The sequence below is a fragment of the Vipera berus genome (genome assembly GCF_964194415.1).
Source record: "Vipera berus genome assembly, chromosome: 1".
NCBI classification, from domain to species: domain Eukaryota; kingdom Metazoa; phylum Chordata; class Lepidosauria; order Squamata; family Viperidae; genus Vipera; species Vipera berus.
In genome coordinates this window covers 7292809-7317140 of record NC_138202.1, presented here as the reverse complement: position 1 = coordinate 7317140, position 24332 = coordinate 7292809, and the positions used below count along the sequence as shown (strand labels likewise).

General features: G+C 44.5%; 2 protein-coding genes across 3 annotated transcripts in view; one reads left to right on the top strand and one right to left on the bottom strand.

The window, feature by feature from the left end:
- LOC308663988 (scaffold attachment factor B1-like) overlaps positions 1 to 11879 on the bottom strand; it is a 38360-nt gene extending 26481 nt beyond the window's left edge. Inside the window, exons 1-7 of one of the 2 annotated variants that reach the window (XM_081320878.1) lie at positions 11425 to 11879; positions 7613 to 7700; positions 6352 to 6416; positions 6052 to 6249; positions 4871 to 4933; positions 2210 to 2237; positions 739 to 1291 (exon numbers count right to left, since the gene is read on the bottom strand). In XM_081320878.1, coding sequence (XP_081177004.1) covers positions 739 to 1291; positions 2210 to 2237; positions 4871 to 4933; positions 6052 to 6249; positions 6352 to 6416; positions 7613 to 7700; positions 11425 to 11670 — 1241 coding nt within the window. In that variant the 5' untranslated portion in view covers positions 11671 to 11879. The remainder of the gene's footprint in view (positions 1 to 738; positions 1292 to 2209; positions 2238 to 4870; positions 4934 to 6051; positions 6250 to 6351; positions 6417 to 7612; positions 7701 to 11424) is intronic. The other variant, XM_081320879.1, reaches the window with a different exon arrangement.
- An 8595-nt stretch (positions 11880 to 20474) lies between these two features.
- SAFB2 (scaffold attachment factor B2) overlaps positions 20475 to 24332 on the top strand; it is a 55802-nt gene continuing 51944 nt past the window's right edge. The window contains exon 1 of the mRNA XM_081320901.1: positions 20475 to 20861. Coding sequence (XP_081177027.1) covers positions 20664 to 20861 — 198 coding nt within the window. The 5' untranslated portion in view covers positions 20475 to 20663. The remainder of the gene's footprint in view (positions 20862 to 24332) is intronic.

The following is a 24332-nucleotide window of genomic DNA, read 5'->3' as shown; positions in this document are numbered from 1 at the left end:
TCCCATCGACTTTGCTTGTCAGAAGGTTGCAAAAAGGGATCGTACAACCCCGGGACGCTGCAACCGTCATAAATACGAGTCTGTGGCCAAGCGTCTGAATTTTGACTAGGTGACCCTGGGGATGCAGCAACGGTCATGTGAAAGACGGTCATAAGTCACTCTGTTTTAGTGCCATTGTAAACTGTCTGAACTGTCACTACATGAACGATTGCAAAGCCGAGGAGTACCTGTACTCTAACCACAGATTTTACCAGGTTGTCCTTATGATGGTCTGAATGTGAGGCTAGTTTTCCTACACATTCTTCAGGGGCCAGGTGATTTTTTTAAAAAAAATATTTTTATTGTACAAGTCTGCAGGTGTGCGTCTGTAACAATCCCCCCCTTTCCTATGTAGCCTCTGACTGATTTCTAGACTTGCCCTGGCATTCAAACCCTGTGGATCAGATGTATCCAGTCTTGATCTTGGACGGGGGGGGGGGAGAAATACCACGGAGAAAAGAGACCACGGAAAGCTCTAAATGATTGCATCTGTATAGTCTTCCTCTGTTATGGAAAGCGTTAACCTCTCTATCCAGTTTTCTAGATAAGAGGCTGACCTGTTATCAAGGCTTACAGGATTACAAATCTGGGTATCATATTGGCTGGTACCTTACTCTACTCTTTGGACGGATACTATACTGACACAGCGGATCAGGGATTGGTATTTTCCTTTTGTTGCTAAAACGGAGAGAAACAAACCTCGTGTTCTGATCACCACCCTCTTGGGCAGAGGACTCTCTAGTGGCAGAGGGCTCCTCCTCAACATTAGCCTTCACTTCCATCTTCTCGGCCTCTGGACTAACCACTTGGGGACCTGTGTCCGACTCCGCGGTTTCCTCACTACTGGCTTCCAGAGTTTGAGCTTCTCTGCTACTATTATTATTATTATCATCATCATCACCACCTCCACCTCCTCCTCCACTCCTGCTCTCTACCGCTAAAGAGTCCGAGTCCGGTTTGGCTTCCTCAACTGTCTGCTCGCTGGGCTCCCCTTTCGCTACCACTAAGAGCTTTGCTTCGTCCTCTTGGCTCTTGGCCGCCGCTGGGCCTGACTGGCTGTCTGTATCTACAAGGTCTTCGTCCGACTGGGTGCTGGCAGCCAGCGCGTCTTCCTCGTCTTCTTTTTTGTCCGGCAACGGTTCATTTGCTTCCTGCGCCTGCTCCGATTCAGACGCTTCTTCTTCTTCTTCTTCTTCTTTAAGGAACTCAGATTTACAAGTGTCACCCAAAATGTCGAGCATTTTCTCATTTTCTATAGATTTAACAGGAATAGAATGGCACAAGGTTTAATCACCAGGGAAACATAGCAAAGACATATGCGGAACGGGCATGGCTGCCAGTCTTAACAGTATGGTTATAGCTACACAGAAACTGGAAAAAAAAACGCTTTCTGTATATCACATTCAAATGCCTAAAGCTAAGACATAATTTTAGAAAGATCATACGCTATGAAGGAAAAAACAAAAAACAAAAAAAACCAACCCTGATCTTATCAGTTTAAACAAAAGCTGTCTGGCTCATTCTTGAGAGATCTTCAAGAGGTTCTTTCTTCCAGAATTCCAAGAGGCTTAAACAGAATGCATCAAGAACACACATTTCCATTTCAAACTCTGAATTTCTTTCTTTCATTTTGGTTTAAAAGCATGGCAGGTCCAACAGGAAAACTGGAATGTCTTCTGATGATGCATGAACATGTAACTCCAAGAAAAGCAAATAGCAATTTTTTTAATGGAAATTTCCACGCAGAACCTCTCTTCTTGCTTCTTCTCTTTTAAGCTGTGACTCACAATGTCTCCCTACGGCAACTTTTAAACTAGCCTTTCTGCTCTACTGACCACACAATCACATGCTACAATCTGCTCTATAGGACTTGCTTTCATATTTGACATTAACTTTCTTCTAGTGTATTTGTGAAGCTAGAGAGGACTTTTAAAAAAACAAAGTGTGTGGTTTTTTTTCCTCCCAGGTCTAGAAAAAAAAGCACTTCTTAAGTGGCAGGCATGAATTCACAGAGATGGAATCATGATTGCATTCCAGATAATTTACACACTAGAGCATTATGTGGGTTGTCCGACATGTAATTAATTAATTGATACAACTAGAAAGTCCAAGAACTGGCCCCTTACCTCTGCTGTACTTTTTAAAATAGAAGAAATTAACAGAAAAATACCTGGTTCGGAATGTTGCTCTTCCAAATCCTGCAGCAAAAACAGGAAAGAAAAACATATTAAATGAAGGGAAAATAATTGCTTCTATGTTCATTTATTGTGATTTCTAGGTCTATCTAGAAAAGAGACTGAGATTAAGTGATTGTAATCTGCTCCTCGTGACCAATTCCTTTATGGCAATCTCACACTGAACAGGGTTATTTTGTGAAATTGGTAAGTACTTTTCTTAAGCAAGTAGGATTTTAAAAGTGTCGCTAACATGTTCCAAACATGTTGTAAGAGGATTCTATAGATATTTTTTAATCCACGTGTACTTGAAAATACTCAAGAGATACTAAGAATACAATTGCAAGAGGTGGGATAAAGACAACAGAAGAAGCCAAAATAAAATAAAAAAGGCCAGTCATGTGGTCTAGATGCGCGCCTAATAAATGGGAAAGCAGGCCACCAAACAAGTGTTTCTGATCCAGAATTACAGATGTCTTGTCAAGAAGACTAACATTCAGAATTAGTTGGGAACAACATGACATAATAACGGAGTCGGAAGGGACCTTGGAGTTTCCCAATCTTTCCAAGTTGGCAGCCCCAAAGTGCGGGGAAAGGAAGAAAGAGGGACTGATTTTGTTGGAGGCAGATGTGCATACGCACGGATGAGCACCCATTGCTCGTGAGAGGCCAAGATTGCCTGCGACGCTCATGTGAGCGGGGCTGTGCGTGTAGACACACATGCCCACCAGCCAGCCACTTACACGGCCCCGTTGCCAATAGACCATGGACCGGTAGTGGACTGTGGCCCACAGGTTGGGGACCCCTGTTCTAGTCCAACTCCATCAAGGGGAAAAATATCCAACAGAAACAAAAGTGGACTCAATGATTCAAAGGGGTGGAAGGCTATTATCTGTTTGATGCTCAGAAGTTGGCCAGCCATTTGTTGGGGAGGTTTACTTTAGATTTCTGAAATGAATACAAGGTAGGATCCATGATCTAATGGCTTCTTTCAAGGCCTAGAACAGTGATGGCGAATCTTTTAGAGACCGAGGGCCCAAACTGCAACCCAAGACCCACTTACGTATCGTCGGGTGCCAGGCGGGCGTGGCCCATTGGGTGGGCGTGGCTGCGGTGGTAACGGCAGACTGGGTGGGACTAAAAAGTTCAATCAATCAATTCCAACTTGGCGAGAACTTTTTTCCTTCCCGCGAGAAGTTGAAATTGAACCTTTTTTTTTTTTGCACACGGCGGCAGAAGCCTAAAGCAAAAAGGTTTTATAAAACCCAGCCGAAGGCCTAGGACTGGGGTAAGGGCACGCGTGCCCACGGAGAGGTGCCACAGGCTCGCCACCACGGGCCTAGAAGATTCCTTAAACAAACAAACAGCAACAAAAAACATAGCTGCAGCCATCTGGTATTTACCTTGCACTCAACTATGAATACTTATAAATACTTATAAAATACTTATAAAAGCCTAAACCAGGGTTTCTCAACCTTGGCAACCTGAGGATGGGTAGAATTCTGGGAGTTGGAAGTCTACCCATCTTCAAGCTGCCAAGGTTGAGAGACACCGCCCTAAACCATTTAGGACTTTCTTTCTTTTCTTTATTATTTATTTATTTTTGGGACTTATATGCCGCCCTATCTCCCAAAGGACTCAGGGCGGCTAACAACACATAGGCTAAGTTCCTGCTGTTATTTTTAAAAGGAATAGTTTTTTATTTTTAAAAGGAATAGTTGGGTCACAGTGTGTCAATACTGTAATACATATAAGGAATCTAAATCTCAAGGGCTGGAACCAGCTCCTTGTTTAATTCCCAGAGCATCACCTGATTACAGGCATTTCTTTTCCAAACACGAAGCTTCTCAGCCATAGGCTACCAAGCTTCTAGAAAAGCAAAATGGCTTTTGAATCCATCTCTGCCTGTGCAAACAAGCAACGCAGAACTTGAGGCGCAGTCTCCTGATATTTATACATCTTTTTGTGAAAAAAGGGTAGGGTAATCGAGATTAAAGTAGTCATAGGAAAAAAAAGAGGATGCCCTTGTAAGACAGAACTCAGCCCAAAAATTTAAGAGACCAGTAAAAAAAAAAAATAATAATCACAAAAATAGCGTTAACAATTTATTGAAAGTAAAATTCTGTAAATGTCTGCCATAAGAAAGCTCTTTCAGCTATCTGGCCCAACAAAGCAGCTTTGGAACTGGAAAGGAGTTTATGAAGAGACTGCCTCCTCAGCCCTCAGATTTCCAATGTATTAAAATTTATTTCCATAACCAGTAGGGTTGGGTTGGGTAATGGGTTGAAATCTGAAGCATGTGAAGGAATATTGGTGTACTTGTCTGATTTGGCCCTGTAAAAATAGAATTACAGCCGCACGACTCATCCAAATAAATAAATAAATAAATAAATAAAAAGTGGGCAAGGAAAGCAAAAACCTTCCCATAACTGTCACCTGCAAACTGTTTGAGTGATCATCATGCCCCACTGATCAGAAATAGCCAACACAACTGCTCTTTTTTCTAGGAGAGAGATGGTTTTAAAAAAAAGAAGAATAATTTGGGCTTGGTTTGAGAGACAAGGCCAGAAGGCAAGTTAACTTGGCACTTAAAAAAAAAAGTTGTGGGTTGAATGGTTACAACACATTTCCCAAGCCTGTGAGAGCTAGCAAGTTACCTTCATTTCAGCCAAGTCAGGTGAAGCAGCCTCTAGTTGGTCATCAAGGTCGTCACCATTCTCCTGAGAGAATAAATAACAAACAGATACACCTTTCAAAAGCTGATCGTTGATCTAGAGGGGCAAAATCCATCAGCAGAATATGAATGTTGGAGCCCCAGCATTATAAATGCTCACTGGGAATAGCAACTTGCTGAAGAAGCAACCAATTTCATTGACACATTGAGCTAGGACCAAGTTTCGTTTCCCAGTGACGTTCAGCCTGTGCAACTCTCAGAGGAGTGAGTCCTTTGAACATTCCAACTGCTGAAGGAAAGGCATCAGAAATAGCAAGCTGAGCCAGGAGTGAAACTGGCGGTGTGCAGCTAATCTTTCAATTTATTTACATTATATCCAGCAGAAAAACAATAGGGGACTGAATTTCTTTTTCTATCTTTCTCTTTCTTCCTGCCTTTATGTTAAAGGTAGTTCTCGACTTACAAGTTTGTTTACTGACCGTTCAAAGATACAACATTGAAAAAAATGACTTATGAGCATTTTTCACACTTAGGACCTCTGTAACGACCCCATGATCATGTGATCAAAATTCCAATGCTTGGTCCCTGATTCATATTTATGACGGTTGCAGTGTCCCAAGGTCATGTGATCCCCTTCTAGGACCTTCTGACAAGCCAAGTCAAGGGGGAAGCTGGATTTACTTAACCACCGTATTACCAACTTAAAACAACTGCAGTGATTCATTTAACAACCGTGGCAAGGAAGGTTGCAAAAATGAGGCACAAATCACTCAGGCAACATCTCGCCGAACAACAGAAATTTTGGGCTCAACGGTGGTCGTAAGTCAAGGACAACCTGTAGTTAGTTATAAAATTTATCAGCTGCCCATCTTACCACAGGGTGACCCTGGGCGGCTTACAATAATAAAATATCTATCTACAGATAGGTAATACAAGCCAAACAATATGATCCAATTAAAAATAGGGAAGGGTGGGGGCAGGATGGAGGGGAGGTAAGATCAGTTGTTAATCGATCAGCCGCCTCCACTGTGATGCTTCCCCACTGGAGCCCCAAGCTAACTAGCCGAGCGAGGTTTTTATGTTGGTTCTGAGTAGTCAGCCTTAATCTTTGCGGGCACATCTCCGGCATGATATAAATAATGAAATATGCCCCCAATGATCTACCTCACTTTCCATCAGCTGCTCTGGAAGTTCTTTCATTTCCATATCCATGTTGTCTTTGTCAGGATCAAGAATGCTGTCAGATCGGTAGTCATCTGCACAGTCCACGGCGCTGCTGTTATCTATTTCAGCTTCATCCAACACGCTGATGTCCATCATGTCAATATCCTGCAGATTGTCTGAACTTGCTTCAATATCCTCCTGTGGTTGAAGTGGAAGAGAAAAAGGGAAACTAATTCTCACTGTAACTTGAAAACTTTAAAAGAAACAACACAAATTTTCTTCCTCCCCCCCCAACCATACCTGTCCATCTCTGGAATTCTCTTCCAATCCATTGTCCTCACCCCCTTCTTCTTCTGATTTACGTCCTAAAAGAATAAAGCTTTAATATACTGCTAGAAAGTTTAACATAACTGATAGTCCTTAGAAACAATATACTAAAGTTTGAGTCAGCAATACGCTGCCTTTATTTACAGAGGGGTAAAATAATTGCCAACTTCAGTGTAAAGGAAGAACCCCCGCAAAACATAATTTTAAATTTTTTTTAAATTTATTTTAATTCCATTTATATCCCGCCCTTCTCCGAAGACTCAGGGCGGCTTACAAGCTTAGCAGTAGCCTTCATTCTATGTATATGCCTGCTTATTAGGGCTTTCACACACCCCCTCAAGCGGCATTATTACAAAGTCAGCTTATTGCCCCCAACAATCTGGGTCCTCATTTTACCTACCTGGGAAGGATGGAAGGCTGAGTCAACCTTGAGCCTGGTGGGATGCGAACCTGCACTAATTGCAGGCAGCTGGTGTTACTTAAGGAGGCATTAGCCCACTGCTCCACCAAGGCTCGTTTACATTACACACATTATTGCCAGATAATGTCAATTTTATTATGTAGCTCAAGTGGAAATAAGCACCTATAGTTTGACAAAATACACTGAGGTGCAAAACACTGAATAAAACTGCGCTCCAAAATTCAGATTTTGATCACCAAGAGTTTGAAGTGTTAAGTGTTAAGAATCATTTTTAATGTGATTACTGAAAAAAAGAGAAAAGACTAACAGACAAAACTTGGCTGACCACTGCTTCCTAACTCAGAACACTTGCACAATTGTCATCGCTGACTTTGAAGGGTGCTACAGATCAGCTATGCTAACAGCAAATTCTGTTGATGAATTCTAAACTAACTAGACCCAAGATAGAGCTGCCAAGAAACAGAAAAGCGACCTGCAAGCTCTCATTAAACCAGAGATTGGAGAATCATAAAAAGCTACCTTCTGAAAATACCAAAGGATATCGCAATTCCCAAACTGCTCAGATGATTAAATATGTGCGGGAACCATACATTAAAATGTCACGTAGAGAACAAAAAATGACTTCTGTCAGCAGCAGGAATGTATGACAAAGCCAAGTAGTGCTGCAGATCCCACTCATTTTTATTTATCTAGCATCGAGCTGCGTCTTTTTTTTGAAAAAAATGACACCCCCCACAGGTTTGCAATCTGAACACACACACACACACAACACACACATACGCAATTCAATCTTGCTGAAAAACTGTCTTGTACCTTTTATAGATCTTTTGGGGGTTTTCTTGCTACTGTTCTCTGAGGCCATGGGAACCTCATCAGGATTCCCTCCTTCTTCTTCAATGGCCTGTCAGGAGGAAACAATGTGACGTTTTACAGCAAGAACAACTGGTGTCTGAATTGGCCAGAAAAAAGGCAAGTCTTTTCTGTTCTATATGCCCAAACAATTTCCTCTGTTCGCAGTGGACAGACACCCCTACCTATCTCCATTTTACCTCTCTTCTTCTCATAGTCTGATTTAATCTTTTCTTATTCCCTATCTGCCTCTTTTAATTTTTCGTTCTTCTCCCTGCTGACATTATCCAAATCCTCTCTCTTCTCCCAAACTCTGCCAGGTTACCTTTTCCTACTCTAAAACTCCCACCCCTACTTGAGATATATGCCTTTCCTTTGCCTTGTCTTCCTCCAATTTTTCCCACGTCAGCTTTTTGATTTCCTCTTTTTTTATGCCATGACTGCATGGCATTTTAGCTTTTAAGGAACGGGTCGGTATATACTTTTCCAAATAAGCAAATAACTTTGTTGAAAACTCTAATACAGTGGTTCTCAACCTTTCATTCGCCACCTTTTAATACCTTTTGTGGCCATGGACCAAAACTTAACTCAAGATTTAAATCATAACATTTCCTCAAATCTTCGCGGACTTCCTGTAACAACATTCCCGCTCCCCCCGCCGCCGCCCCCCCCCGGGGTCCGCAGACCACAGGATGAGAACCTCTTTCTATGCCTCAACTCGGCCAATTTCCTCTTACCCATTTCTCTTGTTCATCAAACCTTCACCCTTGCTTATTGTGCTAGAATCTCATTTCTTTTTCTGGATTTCAATTCCAGCTATTATTTCCCACATAAATTATTTCTAGTCCTACCTTTCTCATTTCCCTTGCTTAACAGTCCCTTCTCCTCTGCGGAAAGCTCTGGCTTTCCTTCTCACTTTCCAGTTCTTCCTTTTTTTTGTTGAATGCCTCATTTGTCTTATTAATTTCCTAGGTACCACCTTCTGTTTCATTTCCACCTGCTGCTTATAACTTTCTTCTCTCGTCCTTTAATTCCATTTCTTTCTCTGATACACCTTCAATCTACTCACAATCACACCTTCCATTTAAATCTTAACTCTTGATTAATAACAATTCTTCTCCTTCTTCTCACAAACTCCTTCTTCCGCTCAATCTGACCAAACACCCTTCCAGACTACAAAGATCACACTCATATTAACAGTGACTGTTCCACAGGGAGATATTAAGACAAGGGATAAACAGCCGCTGAAAGCAACAGGATCAGAATATAAACTACAGCAAAACAAACATCAAAAAGAGCACACATTTTTACTCATTCCATTCTCTTTAGAATCCATTCTTTAATTACTGTTACTTATTGCTATTTCAATGGAGACAGATGAATCAATCACCATTCTCGATTCCCAGCGTTTCCTATGGATCTTTCGGCATAAGATTTAGATACCCTACTCTGAAATTAAGAGACGACAGAATGCCTCTCATTCTGGAGGCTACTGAGCTGTAATTTTTGAAACCTCCATTATGAATGGTCATGTAGCCTTAAGGAGAATAATGAATTCAGAAAGCCTATGCTAAAATCGGGTTATTCATCTCAGAATACTAGATTCTTATTTGTTCTCGATAGCTTTTTCCTCCATGAATTCCACAGTACTAGAGTGCAAGATCACCCACTGAAATTAAATGATGTAAAACTGAAGGCAGAGGAAAACCCAAATTCATGGAAATTGAGGCTATCACAGTGGAGAGCATAACCACTTCCAAATGCCAGTTGCTGAAAATAGGAGCTGGAAAGTGCCAAGTATTCGTATTCTACTGGGACTCTTCCCAGAGGCTTTGCAGAAAACAGGACGCCAGATAACAAGAGCCTTTTGCTCAATCCAGCTGACCTCTCCTTAGGGAGATTGATCATGATTACAAAATTGGTCTCCTATATCCACTGCCAATCCTACCATACATCATTAATTGCTGGGAACGAGGGAAGGGGGATGATGCATCAGGGCTTCCCAACAGAATAAAGGGTGCTGAACCAAACGGATTTGTTACATTCCCACTGAGCTCTCCCCACCCATTTTGACTTCTCTTCAAACCACTTCCCTCTTTTGATTTCAACACCCCCGTCCAGATCCAGTGACTTTGGATTGGATGCTACTTAACTATCACTCTCAGCGGAGAGGGCTGAGGGGCGGAGTTGCGGCCCCTCTCTGGAGGACCTGTCCTCCGGAGTGGATTCAATTCCCAACAAGCCTGGCTGACAGGAGTTGTAATCTCTTGTCTCCGGAAGGCCAGCAAGTTGGGGCAAGGCTGCCTTGATTCCTGCCCTCCAGGGAGAATGGGCTAAACCTCAGACAGGTGGCTAATAATGGGAGTTGCACCATAGATATCCTTAGGATAACCAAGACATGGATGACTGGGAGCTGTAGTCCACTCTGTGGAGGGCTGCGAAAGTGCTGTGAAAGGCTGCTTTTAATCCTTCCCTCCAATGAAATAGGGCTTCAGTTCCCATCATCCTCCCAACTGATTCATGGGAGTTGTAATCTGTCACATCTGGAAGGCTGCCTTAAATCCTTCTTTCTAGAAACAGGACTTCCATTCCTACCACTCCAAGGCTGGCTCATGGCAATTGTAATTACTGGAAGTCTTAAATCCTGCCCTCCAGAGACACCTCTTCAACACCCATCATCCCCAAGGCTGGCTGATGGGAGTTGTAATCCTACAATAGAATAACGGAGTTGGAAGGGACCTTGTAGGTTCTCTCCAACCAACCCCCCCCCCCCGCAGCAAGAGACCCTACACCATTTCTGGCAGATGGCTGTCCAGTCTCTTCTTGAAAGCTTCCAGTGATGAAGCACCTACAACATCTGAAGGCAAAGCAGTTCCACTGGTTGATCGTTCTCACTGTAAGAAAATTTCCCCTTAATTCCACATTGCTTCTCTCCTTGATCACTTTCCATCCATTGTTCCTTGTCTGGCCTTCAGGTGCTTTGGAAAATAGGTTGACTCCCATCCTCTCTGTGACAGCCCCTCGAATATTGGAAGACTGCTATCATGTCTTCCCTGGTCCTTCTCTTCACTATAGCCATGGCCAGTTCCTGCAACCGTTCTTCATGGGTTTTTAGTCTCCAGTCCCCTAGTCCCTGGAAGGCTCCCTTAAATCCTGCCCTCCACGGACAGAACTTCAGCCCCCATCACCCCCAAGGCGGGGCTGATGGGGGTTGTAATCCCCGGAAGGCTGCCTTAAATCCTGCCCTCCACGGACAGCACTTCATCCCCCATCATCCCCAGTGTGGGCTGATGGGGGTTGTAATCCTCGGAAGGCTGCCTTAAACCCTTCTTTCTAAAGACAGGACTTCCAATTCCTATCGCCCCAAGCCTGGCTGATGGGGGTTGTAATCCCAGGAAGGCTGCCTTAAATCCTGCCCTCCACGGACAGTACTTCAGCCCCCATCATCCCCAAGGCGGGCTGATGGGGATTGTAATCCCCGGAAGGCTCCCTTAAATCCTGGCCTACACGGACAGCACTTCACGACCCATCATCCCCAAGGCGGGGCTGATGGGGGTTGTAATTCTTGGAAGGCTGCCTTAAATCCTTCTTTCTAAAGACAGGACTTCCAATTCCTATCGCCCCAAGCCTGGCTGATGGGGCTTGTAATCCCCGGAAGGCTGCCCTCCAGCGAATCCCACCCCCACCCCCTTGGCGGTGCTGCCGGGATGGGCCTTGTAGTCCTTGGCCACGCGCTGCCCCGCTCCTTTCCCCCCGCGGCGGCCGGGGAAGCTCACGCTGCGCAGCCGCTCGAGGAGGACGCTCTTGTTGCCGCCCGTGTCCAGGTTGCGGCGCTTCAGCTCGGCCCGGAGGTCGATCACTCGCAGGTCGCTCAGGCGCCGCCGAGGGGCCGAGGCCGCGGGGGTCGTCCCGGAGCCGCCCGCAGAAGGAGCCGCCAGCCCCGCCGCTGCTGCTGTTGCCGCCGCAGCCGCCGTCTCCTCTTCGCCAACGGGCCCGGCCGGCCCTTGCGCCCCCTCCGCCATCCGCGAGAGCTTCCAGGCGCCGCTTTCTCCTCACATGAAGCGACCGAAACGAGTCGCGGGGCAAAGATGGCGGTGGCCGAGCAAAAAACTATACACGGCTTCCTTAGGTTTTTTAATTCTCGCCGCAACCGCCTTCTGCCCGCCGCGGCCCGGTTCTTTCTCCCCCTCAGACAAAATGGCGGGAAGGCCTAAACACCGAGAGGCGAGTACGGCCTCGGGAGGGGCGCTCAAGGTGCGCCTGCGCGGAGGGAAGGGAGGGGGGAAGAGAAGAGGAGGAGGAAAAAAGAACCTGCGCACGTGCGGCAGGCCGAAACTCGCCGGGCTGGCAGAGTCGCGAAGAGTGCGCGCACGGGAGGGAGGGAGGGAGGCAGCGTGAGGGACCCCAGCGCGCACGCGCTAGCGAGTTCCTTTCCCGCCCTTCCATATAGAGCTAAACCAGTTAGAGCAGAGTTTTCCCCATCCTGGCTGGGGAATTCTGGGAGTTGAAGTCCACATGCTTTGAAGTTGCCAAGTTTGAGAAACACTTGATTCAAGGCACTTCAACCTCCACATTCCTTGCGGTGGGGTTTTCTTTTTTATTTATTTATTAAAATGACAGAAAAGTTACCAGGGTTAAATCAAAAAAGATTTTGGAGTTGTTTTCCTCTAGTTCCCCCCCCCCCAAAAAAAAACCCCAAACAAAGATCCTCTCTTGAAGACTTAGGAAGCAAATTGTTTTTCACACTTGACCGTGGTTGCAGCATCCTCATATTGACATGATAAAAATTTGGACAGTTTGGTTCATATTTATGACTGTTGCAGTGTCCCAGAATCACATGATCCCCTTTTGTGACCTTCTGACAAAGTCTTTGGGGAAGACAAGATTCACTTCATAAGCGATGTTACTAACTTGCAGTGATTCACTTAACAACTGTGGCAAACTAATGAAACGTAAAGAACTAGGGGAAAAATGTATGAAGAGATAAAATAAAAAAATGAAAAGCAGTAAAACTCAAGCGAAGAAGAAAGAGAAAGAAAAAAAAAGAAACACATCTAAAGCAGAGGTCCCCAACCTTGGCAACTTTAAGACTTGTGGACTTCACCTCCCAGAATTCCTCAGCCAGCCTGGCTCAGCTTGGAAACCTCTCCCTTTCCCCTCAGTATGGCTGGCTCAGGAATTCTGGGAGTTGAAGTCCAGCAAGGCTCAGCTTGGAAACCTCTCCCTTTCCCCTCAGTATGGCTGGCTCAGGAATTCTGGGAGTTGAAGTCCAACAAGGCTCAGCTTGGAAACCTCTCCCTTTCCCCTCAGTATGGCTGGCTCAGGAATTCTGGGAGTTGAAGTCCAGCAAGGCTCAGCTTGGAAACCTCTCCCTTTCCCCTCAGTATGGCTGGCTCAGGAATTCTGGGAGTTGAAGTCCAGCAAGGCTCAGCTTGGAAACGTCTCCCTTTCCCCTCAGTATGGCTGGCTCAGGAATTCTGGGAGTTGAAGTCCACAAGTCTTAAAAGTTGCCAAGGTTGGAGACCCCTGATCTAAAGAATTGATTTCTGCCCTTGTTTACAACAGTTACAACTTACAAACATAATTATTTGCATTTTTTGCAATCCAAATTATATATCATGTTCCCCCCGGAACCAGATGGATTAATTATCAGGTTATTACTATGAATGTTTTTGAGGATTATTTTTTTTATAATTTTTACAAAACACAGTAAACACTGAGATGTAGGAGAGCTGGAAAATCATATAGCATTAATACATACAAGGACAAGAATTGACTGGAACAATAAACTGCAAATAGTCCTGGACTTACAACCGTTTGTTTAGTGTCTGTTTGAAGTTACAACGGTAGTGAAAAAAGTGACTTATGACCGGTTTTCCAATTTATTGTCTTACAGCATCCCACTGATCATGTGATCCCCTCTTTGTGGCCTTCTGACAAGCAAAGTCAATTGGGAAGCCTCAAAGGTGCTTTTTCAAGAGGCAACTGGACTTCCTGGTTTTTCTTTGAAGACCTTTCCTTCTCATCAAGAAGCTTGTTCAGCTCTGACTGGATGGTGGGGAATGGAAGGATTTATAGTCCTTACATATAGCTCCAAATGGCCTCAACAACCCTCTAAAAGCAGGGCTTTTCAACCTTTTCAGATTGTACCAGTTTTAGGACATGGCAATATTTGAGTACCGCCAGTGCTTAGTAAGGTGTCAAAAACTTGATGACTAAAAAAAAAAGGGGGATTTTGGATTTTATTGATTAGATTCATTTGTTGGTATAGTTCAGGAGTGGGGAACCTTGGCTCTTTTGTGACTCGTGGACTTCAACTCCCAGAATTCCTGAGTCAGCCATGCTGAGGGGAAAGGGAGAGGTTTCCAAGCTGAGCCACGCTGGCTCAGGAATTCTGGGAGTTGAAGTCCACGAGTCATGAGGGGGCCATAGTTCCCCCATGCTGGCTCAGGAATTCTGGGAGTTGAAGTCCACGAGTCATGAGGGGGCCATAGTTCCCCCATGCTGGCTCAGGAATTCTGGGAGTTGAAGTCCACGAGTCATAAAAGAGCCAAGGTTGCCTAGCCCTGCCCTAGGCCAACCTTGGCATCTCTATGACTCGTGGACTTCAACTCCCAGAATTCCTGAGCCAGCATGACTCAGCTTGGAAACCTCTCCCTTTTCCCTCAGCATGGCTGGCTCAGGAATTCTGGGAGTTGAAGTCCACGAGTCATCAAAGAGCCAAGATTGCCTACCCCTGGTATAGTTTATAATATTATGGAAAAGTAAAAAGTTGAGGTTCAATGTTAATGCTTCCTTCTAATCTACTGCAACAGAGGAACTCTGTTCTTTTTCCCTTCTCCCCCTTACTTTCCCCCCTTTTTCTTCCCCACTGTGTCCTCCTATTTGCTTCTGTATTTTGGGTGTATTCTATAATCTAATAAACTATTACAAACTGTAGAAAAAAAAAGAAAAAATACCAGTTTTAATTTCTTCGGTGGCTGTTCCTTTGCTGAATCACCTTCCCTTTGCAAATAAAGAGGAAGTGTACTAAAGTAATTGTGTAAACAAAGGTATTCGTGTCCTTAGGGCAGACGCTGATCAAGGTAGCCATAATCCTGATAGCGTAACTACACATATTCCCCCGGTGACTGTCTTGGTAGGTCAATATTGGAAGAAAGATAGTTTGCCTACTATAGAAGATTGGTCACTTAAGGTGTCAAATTTGGCAGAAATGGCTAAGATTTCTGCTTATTTGAAGGATCATTCACAAGATACATACATTTCGGTTTGGAGAAGATGGATAGATTATATTCAGAACAAATATGGGACTAAAAAGTTTCATCTAGCTTACGAATGAATTATAGAATGATATTAATATTAGTATGTTTTTATGGTATTTTTATTAGTTTTTATTATATTTTATTATTATTAGTAGTAGTATTGTTTAATAATATGGATATTATCTTGTTTTTATGTTCTTATGTTTACTTTTATCTTGTTTGTGTTCATGTTAAAGGGGAGTTAAAGTGCGTTAGGAACTTGGTCACATATATAGTTGGTTAATGTTATTTAGATTTTGATTTGTTATTTTTGTAACCCTGTATTCAGTTCTGGGAAGTGGGGGAGGGGGAGGGGGGTGGTTTGGGGGTGGGTTTGTATTGTAACTTTTATAAAACTTTTTAATAAAAAAAGAGGAATGTATTAAAAGTCCTTGTTTAAGAAAACATAGTCTTGTCCTTAAGTTAGATGATGATTGGGATGCCATATCCTGTCTGTGAAACTACACGTACTTCATGTAATTTTCAGGATGTAACCATATAAGGAACAATGTATAACAATGTATAACTAGGAATTAGAGGTGTATAAATATGTCTGTTCATGAGCCCTTCAGGGTTCAGACCTTTTGCTTTGTTTAAGCCTTCTGAACCTGCGCAATAAACCTTTCCTTTTCTGAAGAGCTGGCGTGAGCCTCTTCTTTCTACAACACACTGACAAACATATGATGAATTTATCCGTGTTTATTAATATGTACCACTACCAGCTAGTTCAGGGGTCTTCAGACTTTTGCCCTTTTAAGACTTGTGGACTTCAACTCTTAGTATTCCTCAGCCCTCATGGCTGGTTGAGGAATTCTGGGAGTTGAAGTCCACAGGTTTTAAAAATTTATAAGTTAGTAGACTCCTGAGCTAGCTGGTTGGCCCTTCTGAGCTCTTCCACAGTGTAGTAAGAATGCACCACCACCCCCATCTCTTCCCTGTACCCTTAAAGAAACAGTAATCAAGTGCAAAGCAAGAAGATAAAGAAACACAAATGCTGTTTTTTTTAATTCTTTGTTGTTGTTGTTGTTAGCTGCGAAGTCGTGTCCGACTCATCGCGACCCTATGGACAACATTCCTCCAGGCCTTCCTGTCCTCTACCATCTTCTGGAGTCCATTTAAGCTCACGCCTACTGCTTCAGTGACTCCATCCAGCCACCTCATTCTCTGTCGTCCCCTTCTTCTATTGCCCTCGATCTTTCCCAGCATTAGGCTTTTCTCCAGTGAGTCCTTCCTCCTCATTAGGTGGCCAAAGGATTTGAGTTTTAGCTTCAGGATCTGGCCTTCTAAAGAGCAGTCAGGATTGATCTCCTCTAGGGCTGACCGGTTTGATCGCCTTGCAGTCCAAGGGACTCGCAGGAGTCTTCTCCAGCACCATAGTTCAAAGGCCTCAATTCTTTGGCGCTCAGCCTTTCTTATGGTCCAACTTTCACTGCCATACATTGCAACTGGGAAGACCATAGCCTTGACTATACGCACTTTTGTTGACAGGGTGATGTCTCTGCTTTTTAGTGTGCTGTCTAGATTTGTCATGGCTTTCCTCCCCAGGAGCAAGCGTCTTTTAATTTCTTGGCTACAGTCCCCATCTGCAGTGATCTTGGAGCCCAGGAAAATAAAATCTGTCACTACCTCCATTTCTTCCCCATCTATTTGCCAGGAATTGAGAGGGCCAGATGCCATGATCTTGGTTTTCTTAATGTTAAGTTTCAACCCAAGTTTTGCACTCTCCTTCTTCACCCGCAACAAGAGGCTCTTTAGTTCTTCTTCACTTTCTGCCATTAGAGTGGTATCATCTGCGTATCTTAGGTTGTTGATATTTCTTCCGGCAATCTTAATTCCAACTTTTGATTCATCTAGCCCTGCCTTTCTCATGATGTGCTCTGCATATAAGTTAAATAGGCAGGGCGACAGTATACAGCCTTGCCGGACTCCTTTCCCAATTTTGAACCAATCAGTGGTTCCATGTCCAGTTCTCACTGTTGCTTCTTGACCCGCATATAGGTTTCTCAAGAGACAAATAAGATGGTCTGGTACTCCCATCTCTTTAAGAACTTGCCACAGTTTGTTATGATCCACACAATCAAAGGCTTTAGCATAGTTTAATTCTTTAAGCTACCTGTTACAATCCAAAACAGAAAGGCTCTGGCGATTGCGAAAAGCTTTAGCTTTAAATTAAGCCAGTTTACCTTCAAAGAAAACTTTTTAAAAGCCACAGACTCACTCAATTAAAGGGGGTAAAACTAATTACATTTGTTTAAAAAGATTAAACCTTTCCTGTTGTCTTTTTCCCCCTCCCCCCAAACCACAAAGAATGGAGGCTTTTGAACTATGGTGTTGGAGAAGACTCCTGCGAGTCCCTTGGACTGCAAGGCGATCAAACCGGTCAGTCCTAGAGGAGATCAACCCTGACTGCTCTTTAGAAGGCCAGATCCTGAAGTTCAAACTCAAATCCTTTGGCCACCTAATGAGAAGGAAGGACTCACTGGAGAAGAGCCTCATGCTGGGAAAGATCGAGGGCAAGAGAAGAAGGGGACGACGGAGAATGAGGTGGCTGGATGGAGTCACTGAAGCAGGAGGCGTGAGCTTAAAGGGACTCCAGAAGATGGTAGAGGACAGGAAGGCCTGGAGCAGACATGTCAAACACAAGGCCTGGGGGCCAGATCCGGCCCGCAAAGTGGTTTCATGCGGCCCGCGAAGCCATCCTGGAAACAGTGAGAGAACGGCCCCCTCTGCCTTGGCCCTGGCCCAGAGACCCTCCTTCTGCCAGAGACCCTCAGATCTGTCCCACTCCTGCCCAGGCCCCCATAGGCCCCCTTGATGCCAACGATGTAGAGCTGGCCACGCCCACCCAGGCCATACACACTCTAGCCACGCCCACCCAGTAGGCCATGCCCACCCAGTAGGCCACACCCACCCGGCCCCCTGAGGGCAACCGCAATGCTAATGCGGCCCTCAATGAAATTGAGTTTGACACCCTTGCATTAGAGATTGCAGTTCTGGGCATAAGATCTATCTGGCCTGGACTGAGGGGGTTTTTAGTTTCAAGTTTTTAACATTGTCTTATTGTTGGGTATTAATTAATTTAATTCTTTTTAATTCTATTTTTTATCTTAATTTTATATTGTCTTTTAAATATTGCCCTGTAAACCGCCCTGAGTCCTTTGGGAATAGGGCGGTATAGAAAACTAATTAAATAAATAAATAAATAAGCTCCGCCTGAAATGTGTTTCTTCCCAATACTGTCTGTCCTTGTTTAACAACCAACAATTGGTGCTGGAACAATGGCCACTAAGTGAAATGGTCGCTAAGTGAACCACACGACAGAGACAGAAAAAAAAAGAGACACTGAATATTGCTAGTTACTGCTCTTCAGTTCTCTTATGCAGCCACGCTAGCATTGCTCTCTCCCTGATGTGTGGTGTTGTCAGGTACAGAAATTTGGATTTGGTTCACCCAATAATTTTTTTTTTTAGTATTTTATTTACCATCAAATTTCCAAATGGTTGCTGTTCTAAGATACAGACTTATGACTACAATTGAGCCCAAATTTTCTGTTGTTAATTGAGACATTTCAGTTAACTTTGCCCCTTTTTACAACCTTTCTCGCCACAGTTGTTAAGCGAATCACGGCTGCTCTTAAGTTAGTAAATTGTTAAGTGAATCTGGCTTCCCCGTTGACTTTGCTTGGCAGAAGTTCGCAAAAGGCGACCGGGACACTGCAACCGTCGTAAATGTGTCAGTTGCTAAACGTCTGAATTTTGATCACGTGACCATGGGGATGCAGCAACAGTCGTAAAGGTGAAAAACGGTCGTAAGTCACTTCTTTTTAATGCTGTTGTAACGTTGAACAGTCACTAAATGAACTGTTGTCAGTTGAGGATGCCCTGTACTTGTTAAACGAGGACTACCTTCCTATGCTTTTAGGAGTATTTCTAAAGCGAGGGCCCCCATCCCCCAGTCCGTGGACCGTGGCATGCCACCAACGAGTCTGAAAAACAAGGAAAGGCCCATCTGTGGGATGTAGGCAGCACACAAAACCATGCACCCTCCTCCGGTCCAAGGAAAAACCCATCTCCACTTAACCAGTCCCTGGTATCCAAAAGGTTGGGGACGTCTGTTCTAAAGCGAAATTTCCAGGGAACGATGTATTTTTATTTACCTCGTTACTTCAGAGAGCACCAAGGACCCCTCTTTTTTTTATTTCTTGTCATGCTTTGCAAGGCAACAAGTTCCTCAAGGGTGCTTCCCCTCCCAAATGTTCACCAGGATCCGTCACAACCTCCCCTGCTCACCTCTTCGGTCCCTGCAAGCTGCGACATCCGGATCAGAGTCAGAACAGGGGTTCCTTGAAATGTCGAAACGATAATCCAAGCAGCGGCGTAGATTCAGAAAAACCTGAACGGTTCTCAGATGATTCCTGCATAAAATACATGAAATAATTCAAGCTGTGCATGCGTTCTTAATTTTGGATTGGGAGGAGCTTTAGTTTTTTTTTTAAAAAAAATTAAAGCTGGGGGGGAAGGAAGCTATTTGTTTTATTTATGTATTTATTAGATTTTTGTGCTGCCCATCTTGTCTAGAAGCATCTTACAAATGAAATATTGTATTTTCTGAATGTTTCTTTTTGACAGCAGTAAGTCTCTCTCTCTCTCTCTCTCTCTCTCTCTCTCTCTCTCTCTCTGTATACACACAGATAGTCCCCAACTGACAACAGTCCGTTTAGTGACTGTTTGAAGTTATAACGGCACTGAAAGTGACTTATGACCATTTTGCATACTTACAACCGCTGTAGCATCTCCATGGATCAGAATTTGAGTCCTTGGCAACTGACTTGATATTTGACAGTTGCAGTGTCCTAGAGTCATGTGATCACCTCTCGGTACCTTATGACAAGCACAGTCAATGGGGAAGCCAATTTTACTTAACAGCCGTATTACTAAAGAACTGCAGTGATTCACTTAACAACTGCGGCAAGCAAGGTTGTAAAATGGGACAAAATTCACTTAACAAATGTGTCACTTAGCAACAGAAATCTTGGGCTCAATTGTGGTAAGTCAAGTACTACCTGCACCTGTGCACGTGTGTGTGTGTGTGTGTGTGTGTATGTCTGTGTGTATGTATATATACGTGTATTTGTGTGTGTGTGTGTGTGTGTGTATGTATATATATATATAAAGCATTGTTGAACTTACATGAATTCTGTTCTTTTTATTTCTGAATTTCAGTGGCTTTTGCACATTTTTAAAATTCTATTTTTAGTCAGCACCATTTCCTATTCAAGCAAGCGACTTGTCTTCCTATATTTAGTCGCATCTAAGGTGGGCTAAGATATGCTCAGGGCGCATGCGCTCCCAGCTCTCTCTCTCTCTCTCTCTCTCTCTCGTTTCTCCGCGGTCGCTTTGTTCCGCCGTTCCCCACGTCGCGCACGCGCCCCGTCCGCCTCTTCCCCCATTAGGCCGCGTAGGCAAGAACGCACATGCGCAGCGATCCCTCAACCAGGCCAGTTCTGCGCGTGCGTAGAGAGAGAAGATCACCCGCCATTTTGTGCGTGCCGGGAGCGCTCGCGCGCCCCGCATAGACGTTATCTTTTTCGGGAATTTGTGGTTTTTTAGTTTTTGGGAGTTTTAATTCGTTATTATTCTTTTTTGCGAGCCGAAGTTCCGCCCGAGAAGTCGCTTGTTGTTTTTTTTCCCTTTTTTTCTCCACAGTCTTCCCTTATGGAGGCAGAGAATCAGGCCGGGCTCGCCGCAGAAGCGACGGTTTCCCTCAGCGGTGGCGGCTCGGAGAGCTCCGGAGGCGGCATGACCCGGCGCCGCCTGAGCGACCTGCGGGTGATCGATTTACGGGCCGAACTGAAGCAGCGCAACCTGGACAGCGGAGGCAACAAGAGCGTCCTTCTCGAGCGGCTCCGGAAGGTAAGAAGAGCTCTGAGCCTTCTTGGGAGGGCTGGCGGGGGACTGAAGGGGTTAACTCCACCGCGCATGCGCCCCCAGCGCAACGTTCATCTCTGGATTGGTGTGGAATGTAGACTCGATAAACTCAAGAGTCGCCTTCGGAACTGGACGTTAAGGGATTCCCCGCGAAATTCGTGGCTATCTGCTTGAATCTTCATCAGCGCTGGCTCTGGTTTTAAGATCCTGCAGAAATAATAATAATTAATAATAATAATAATAATAATAATAATAATAATAATAATAATAATAATAATAATAATAATAATAATAATAATAATAATAAGCAGCAGTTGGAAGGGACCTTGGAGGTCATCTAGTCCAACCCCCTGCTAAGGCAGGAAACCGTATACCATTTCAGACAAATTGGTGGCTGCTCCGTCACTAAATGTTTTTAAGGAGAGATTGGACAACCATTTTTTTTTAATTTTATTTTAATTCCATTTATATCCCAGCCTTCTCCGAAGACTCAGGGCGGCTTACAAGCTTAGCAATAGCCTTCATTCTATGTATATGCCTGCTTATTAGGGCTTTCACACCCCCCCAAGCGGCATTATTACAAAGTCAGCTTAATTGCCCCCAAAAATCTGGGTCCTCATTTTACCTACCTCGGAAGGATGGAAGGCTGAGTCCACCTTGAGCCTGGTGGGATGCGAACCTGCACTAATTGCAGGCAGCTGGTGTTACTTAAGGAGGCATTAGCCCACTGCTCCACCAAGGCTTTAAGAGAATTAACAGTTGGGAGGGACCTTGGAATGAATGAATGAACCTTTATTGTCAAAGTACAACCATGTATACATTGAGATTGGCTGAGCCTCCCTTCGTGCCTCCCCCCCCACAACTCACAGTGACAACAAACCCACCATCTTGTTACGCCATGTGAGCTAATTGCAGAACACACCGGCCTGGCAAGTCAATCATACATAAAAGTTATTTCCCGTTCAAGAGCCTGACAGCCCATGGATAGAAGCTGGTCTTCAGCCTGTTGGTACGGCTGGCTATACTTCTATATCTCCCGATGGTAGGAGAGTAAAGAGGTACCGACCAGGGTGTGAGTCGTCCCTGAGAATTTTCCTCACTCTTCCAAGGCAGCGAGCCCTGGCGAGGTCATCCAGTGGGGTCTTGTGCTGTGCTCACCACCCTCTGTAATGCTTTCCTATCCGCGGCTGTCAGGCCAGCATACCAAACCACAATACCATACGAGAGGACGCTCTCTATAGTAGACTAGTAAAAGAGGGTCATTAGCCGTTGTTCTACCCTGTTCTTCCGCAAGACCCTGAGAAAGCGAAGTCTCTGTTGGGCCTTTCTGGTCTATCTAGTCCAGGGGTCTTCAAACTTGGCCCTTTTGTGACTTGTGCACTTCAGCTCCCAGAATTCCTCAGCCAGACCCCTGATCTAGTCCAACCCCTTGCTCCAGGCAAACGGTTGTCCAATCTCTTTAAAAACCTCCAGTGTTGGAGCATTCCACAACTTTTGGAGGCAAATTGTTGCACTGATTAACTGTTCTTCGCTGTCAGGAAATTTTTATCCGAAATGGGATAGGGCAGGGGTAGGCAACCTCGGCTCTTTTATGACTCGTGGACTTCAACTCCCAGAATTCCTGAGCCAGCCAACACTGAGGGGAAAGGGAGAGGTTTCCATGCTGAGCCACGCTGGCTCAGGAATTCTGGGAGTTGAAGTCCACGAGTCATAAAAGAGCCAAGGTTGCCCACCCCTGGGATAGGGTCTCCTTCTTGAGCAAGGGGTTGGACTACTAGAAGACCTCCAAGGGCCCTTCCAACTCTCTTATCCTGATAACTAAGGGATTTATATAAAACTCTCCCAACCCATTATGGCTTTGGGGAGGGAAAAGCTCAGATCCAGCTAGATGCCGGAGTCCACGTAATTTTTTTTAACGAGTACAGGACAGGAGAGGTTTTATATTGCTTTCTTCCTCCTGTTTTTTTCCCTTCCTTTCTGGTTTTCCATTCTAATTGACAGCTTTGTGCTTTCCTGATGGTCTCCTTTCCAAACACTAAGAAGGTCGATCCTACTTAGCTTTCGGTGGGGGAGAACTCAACTAAGGCCTGCCCCTGCTGCAACTAAACTGGATGTATTCACCCAACATTTTGTAACAAAAGTAAGGAAATCATATTACGGCAGGGGTATCCAGCCTTGACAGTTGTAAGGCTTGTGTAGTTCAACTCCCCAAATTCCCCGCCAGCCATATCACCCACTAACGATTATTTATTTATTTTATTTTATTTTAATTCCATTTATATCCCGCCCTTCTCCGAAGACTCAGGGCGGCTTACAAGCTTAGCAGTAGCCTTCATTCTATGTATATGCCTGCTTATTAGGGCTTTCGCCCCCCCCCCCAAGCGGCATTATTACAAAGTCAGCTTAATTGCCCCCAACAATCTGGGTCCTCATTTCACCTACCTCGGAAGGATGGAAGGCTGAGTCAACCTTGAGCCTGGTGGGACTCGAACCTGCACTAATTGCAGGCAGCTGGTGTTACTTAGGGAGGCATTAGCCCACTGCTCCACCAAGGCTCCTTAATACAGGAGTGTCCAATCTTGGCAATTTTAAGACCTGAAATTACCAAGGTTGGACCCTCATATTAATGGTTAGTGGGTGATATCAATCAGAATGGAGCTGGAAGGGACCTTGGAGGTCTTCTGATCGAACCCCCTACCCCATTCCAGACAAGTGATGTCCAGATTGCGGGTTCAAACTTTTCCATCTATAATAAAAGGTTAGAATATTTAGGGCTTGGATAGAAGAAGGGAAATGATTGAAGTGTATAAAATTATGCAAAGGATTGGGAAAAAGTTTAACCAAGACTCATTTGTACAATTTACCTGTGGAATTTATTATTGTGAATTACGATGATAGCTACTCACAGAATATGGCTTGAAAAGGGGATTGGGTACATCTTTGGACGAGGGGACAGTCTATCATCGTATTTGTCTTCAAGGTTCAGTATTACCTCTGGGCTGAGCGTGTGTCTGTATGCCAGTTGCAGAGCAACCAAAGGGAAATAGGGAAGTGTCTCCATTTGTCGCTTGCCTGGAAACATCAGGTTATCTAGCTTGAGGAAGAAGAACAAGCAGGACTAAGATGCGTGTTGGCCTGATGCAGCCGAACTCTTCTTATCATGCTTGGTGCTATACCGAGATGTATGCTTCTTTGACTCCCTGGGCAGAAGTGAGAGCTGCCTCTAGGAAGCAAATAAACAGAAATAGTCCAAGCCATGTTGGGTTAGGCCAGAAGTCCATCTAAGTCCAGCTTTCTGTTCCGCAAGTCAACAACAGTTGTGCATGTCCCTCGGCTGATTGTGGAGGCAGAAAAAGTCATAGAGGTTTTTCTCTTATGACCTTATAGAGGTCATCCTTTAGTGCCACTGCCTTCTTTCTGTCCATATAATGTGAGATAAAATTTCCCCCTTTGGTC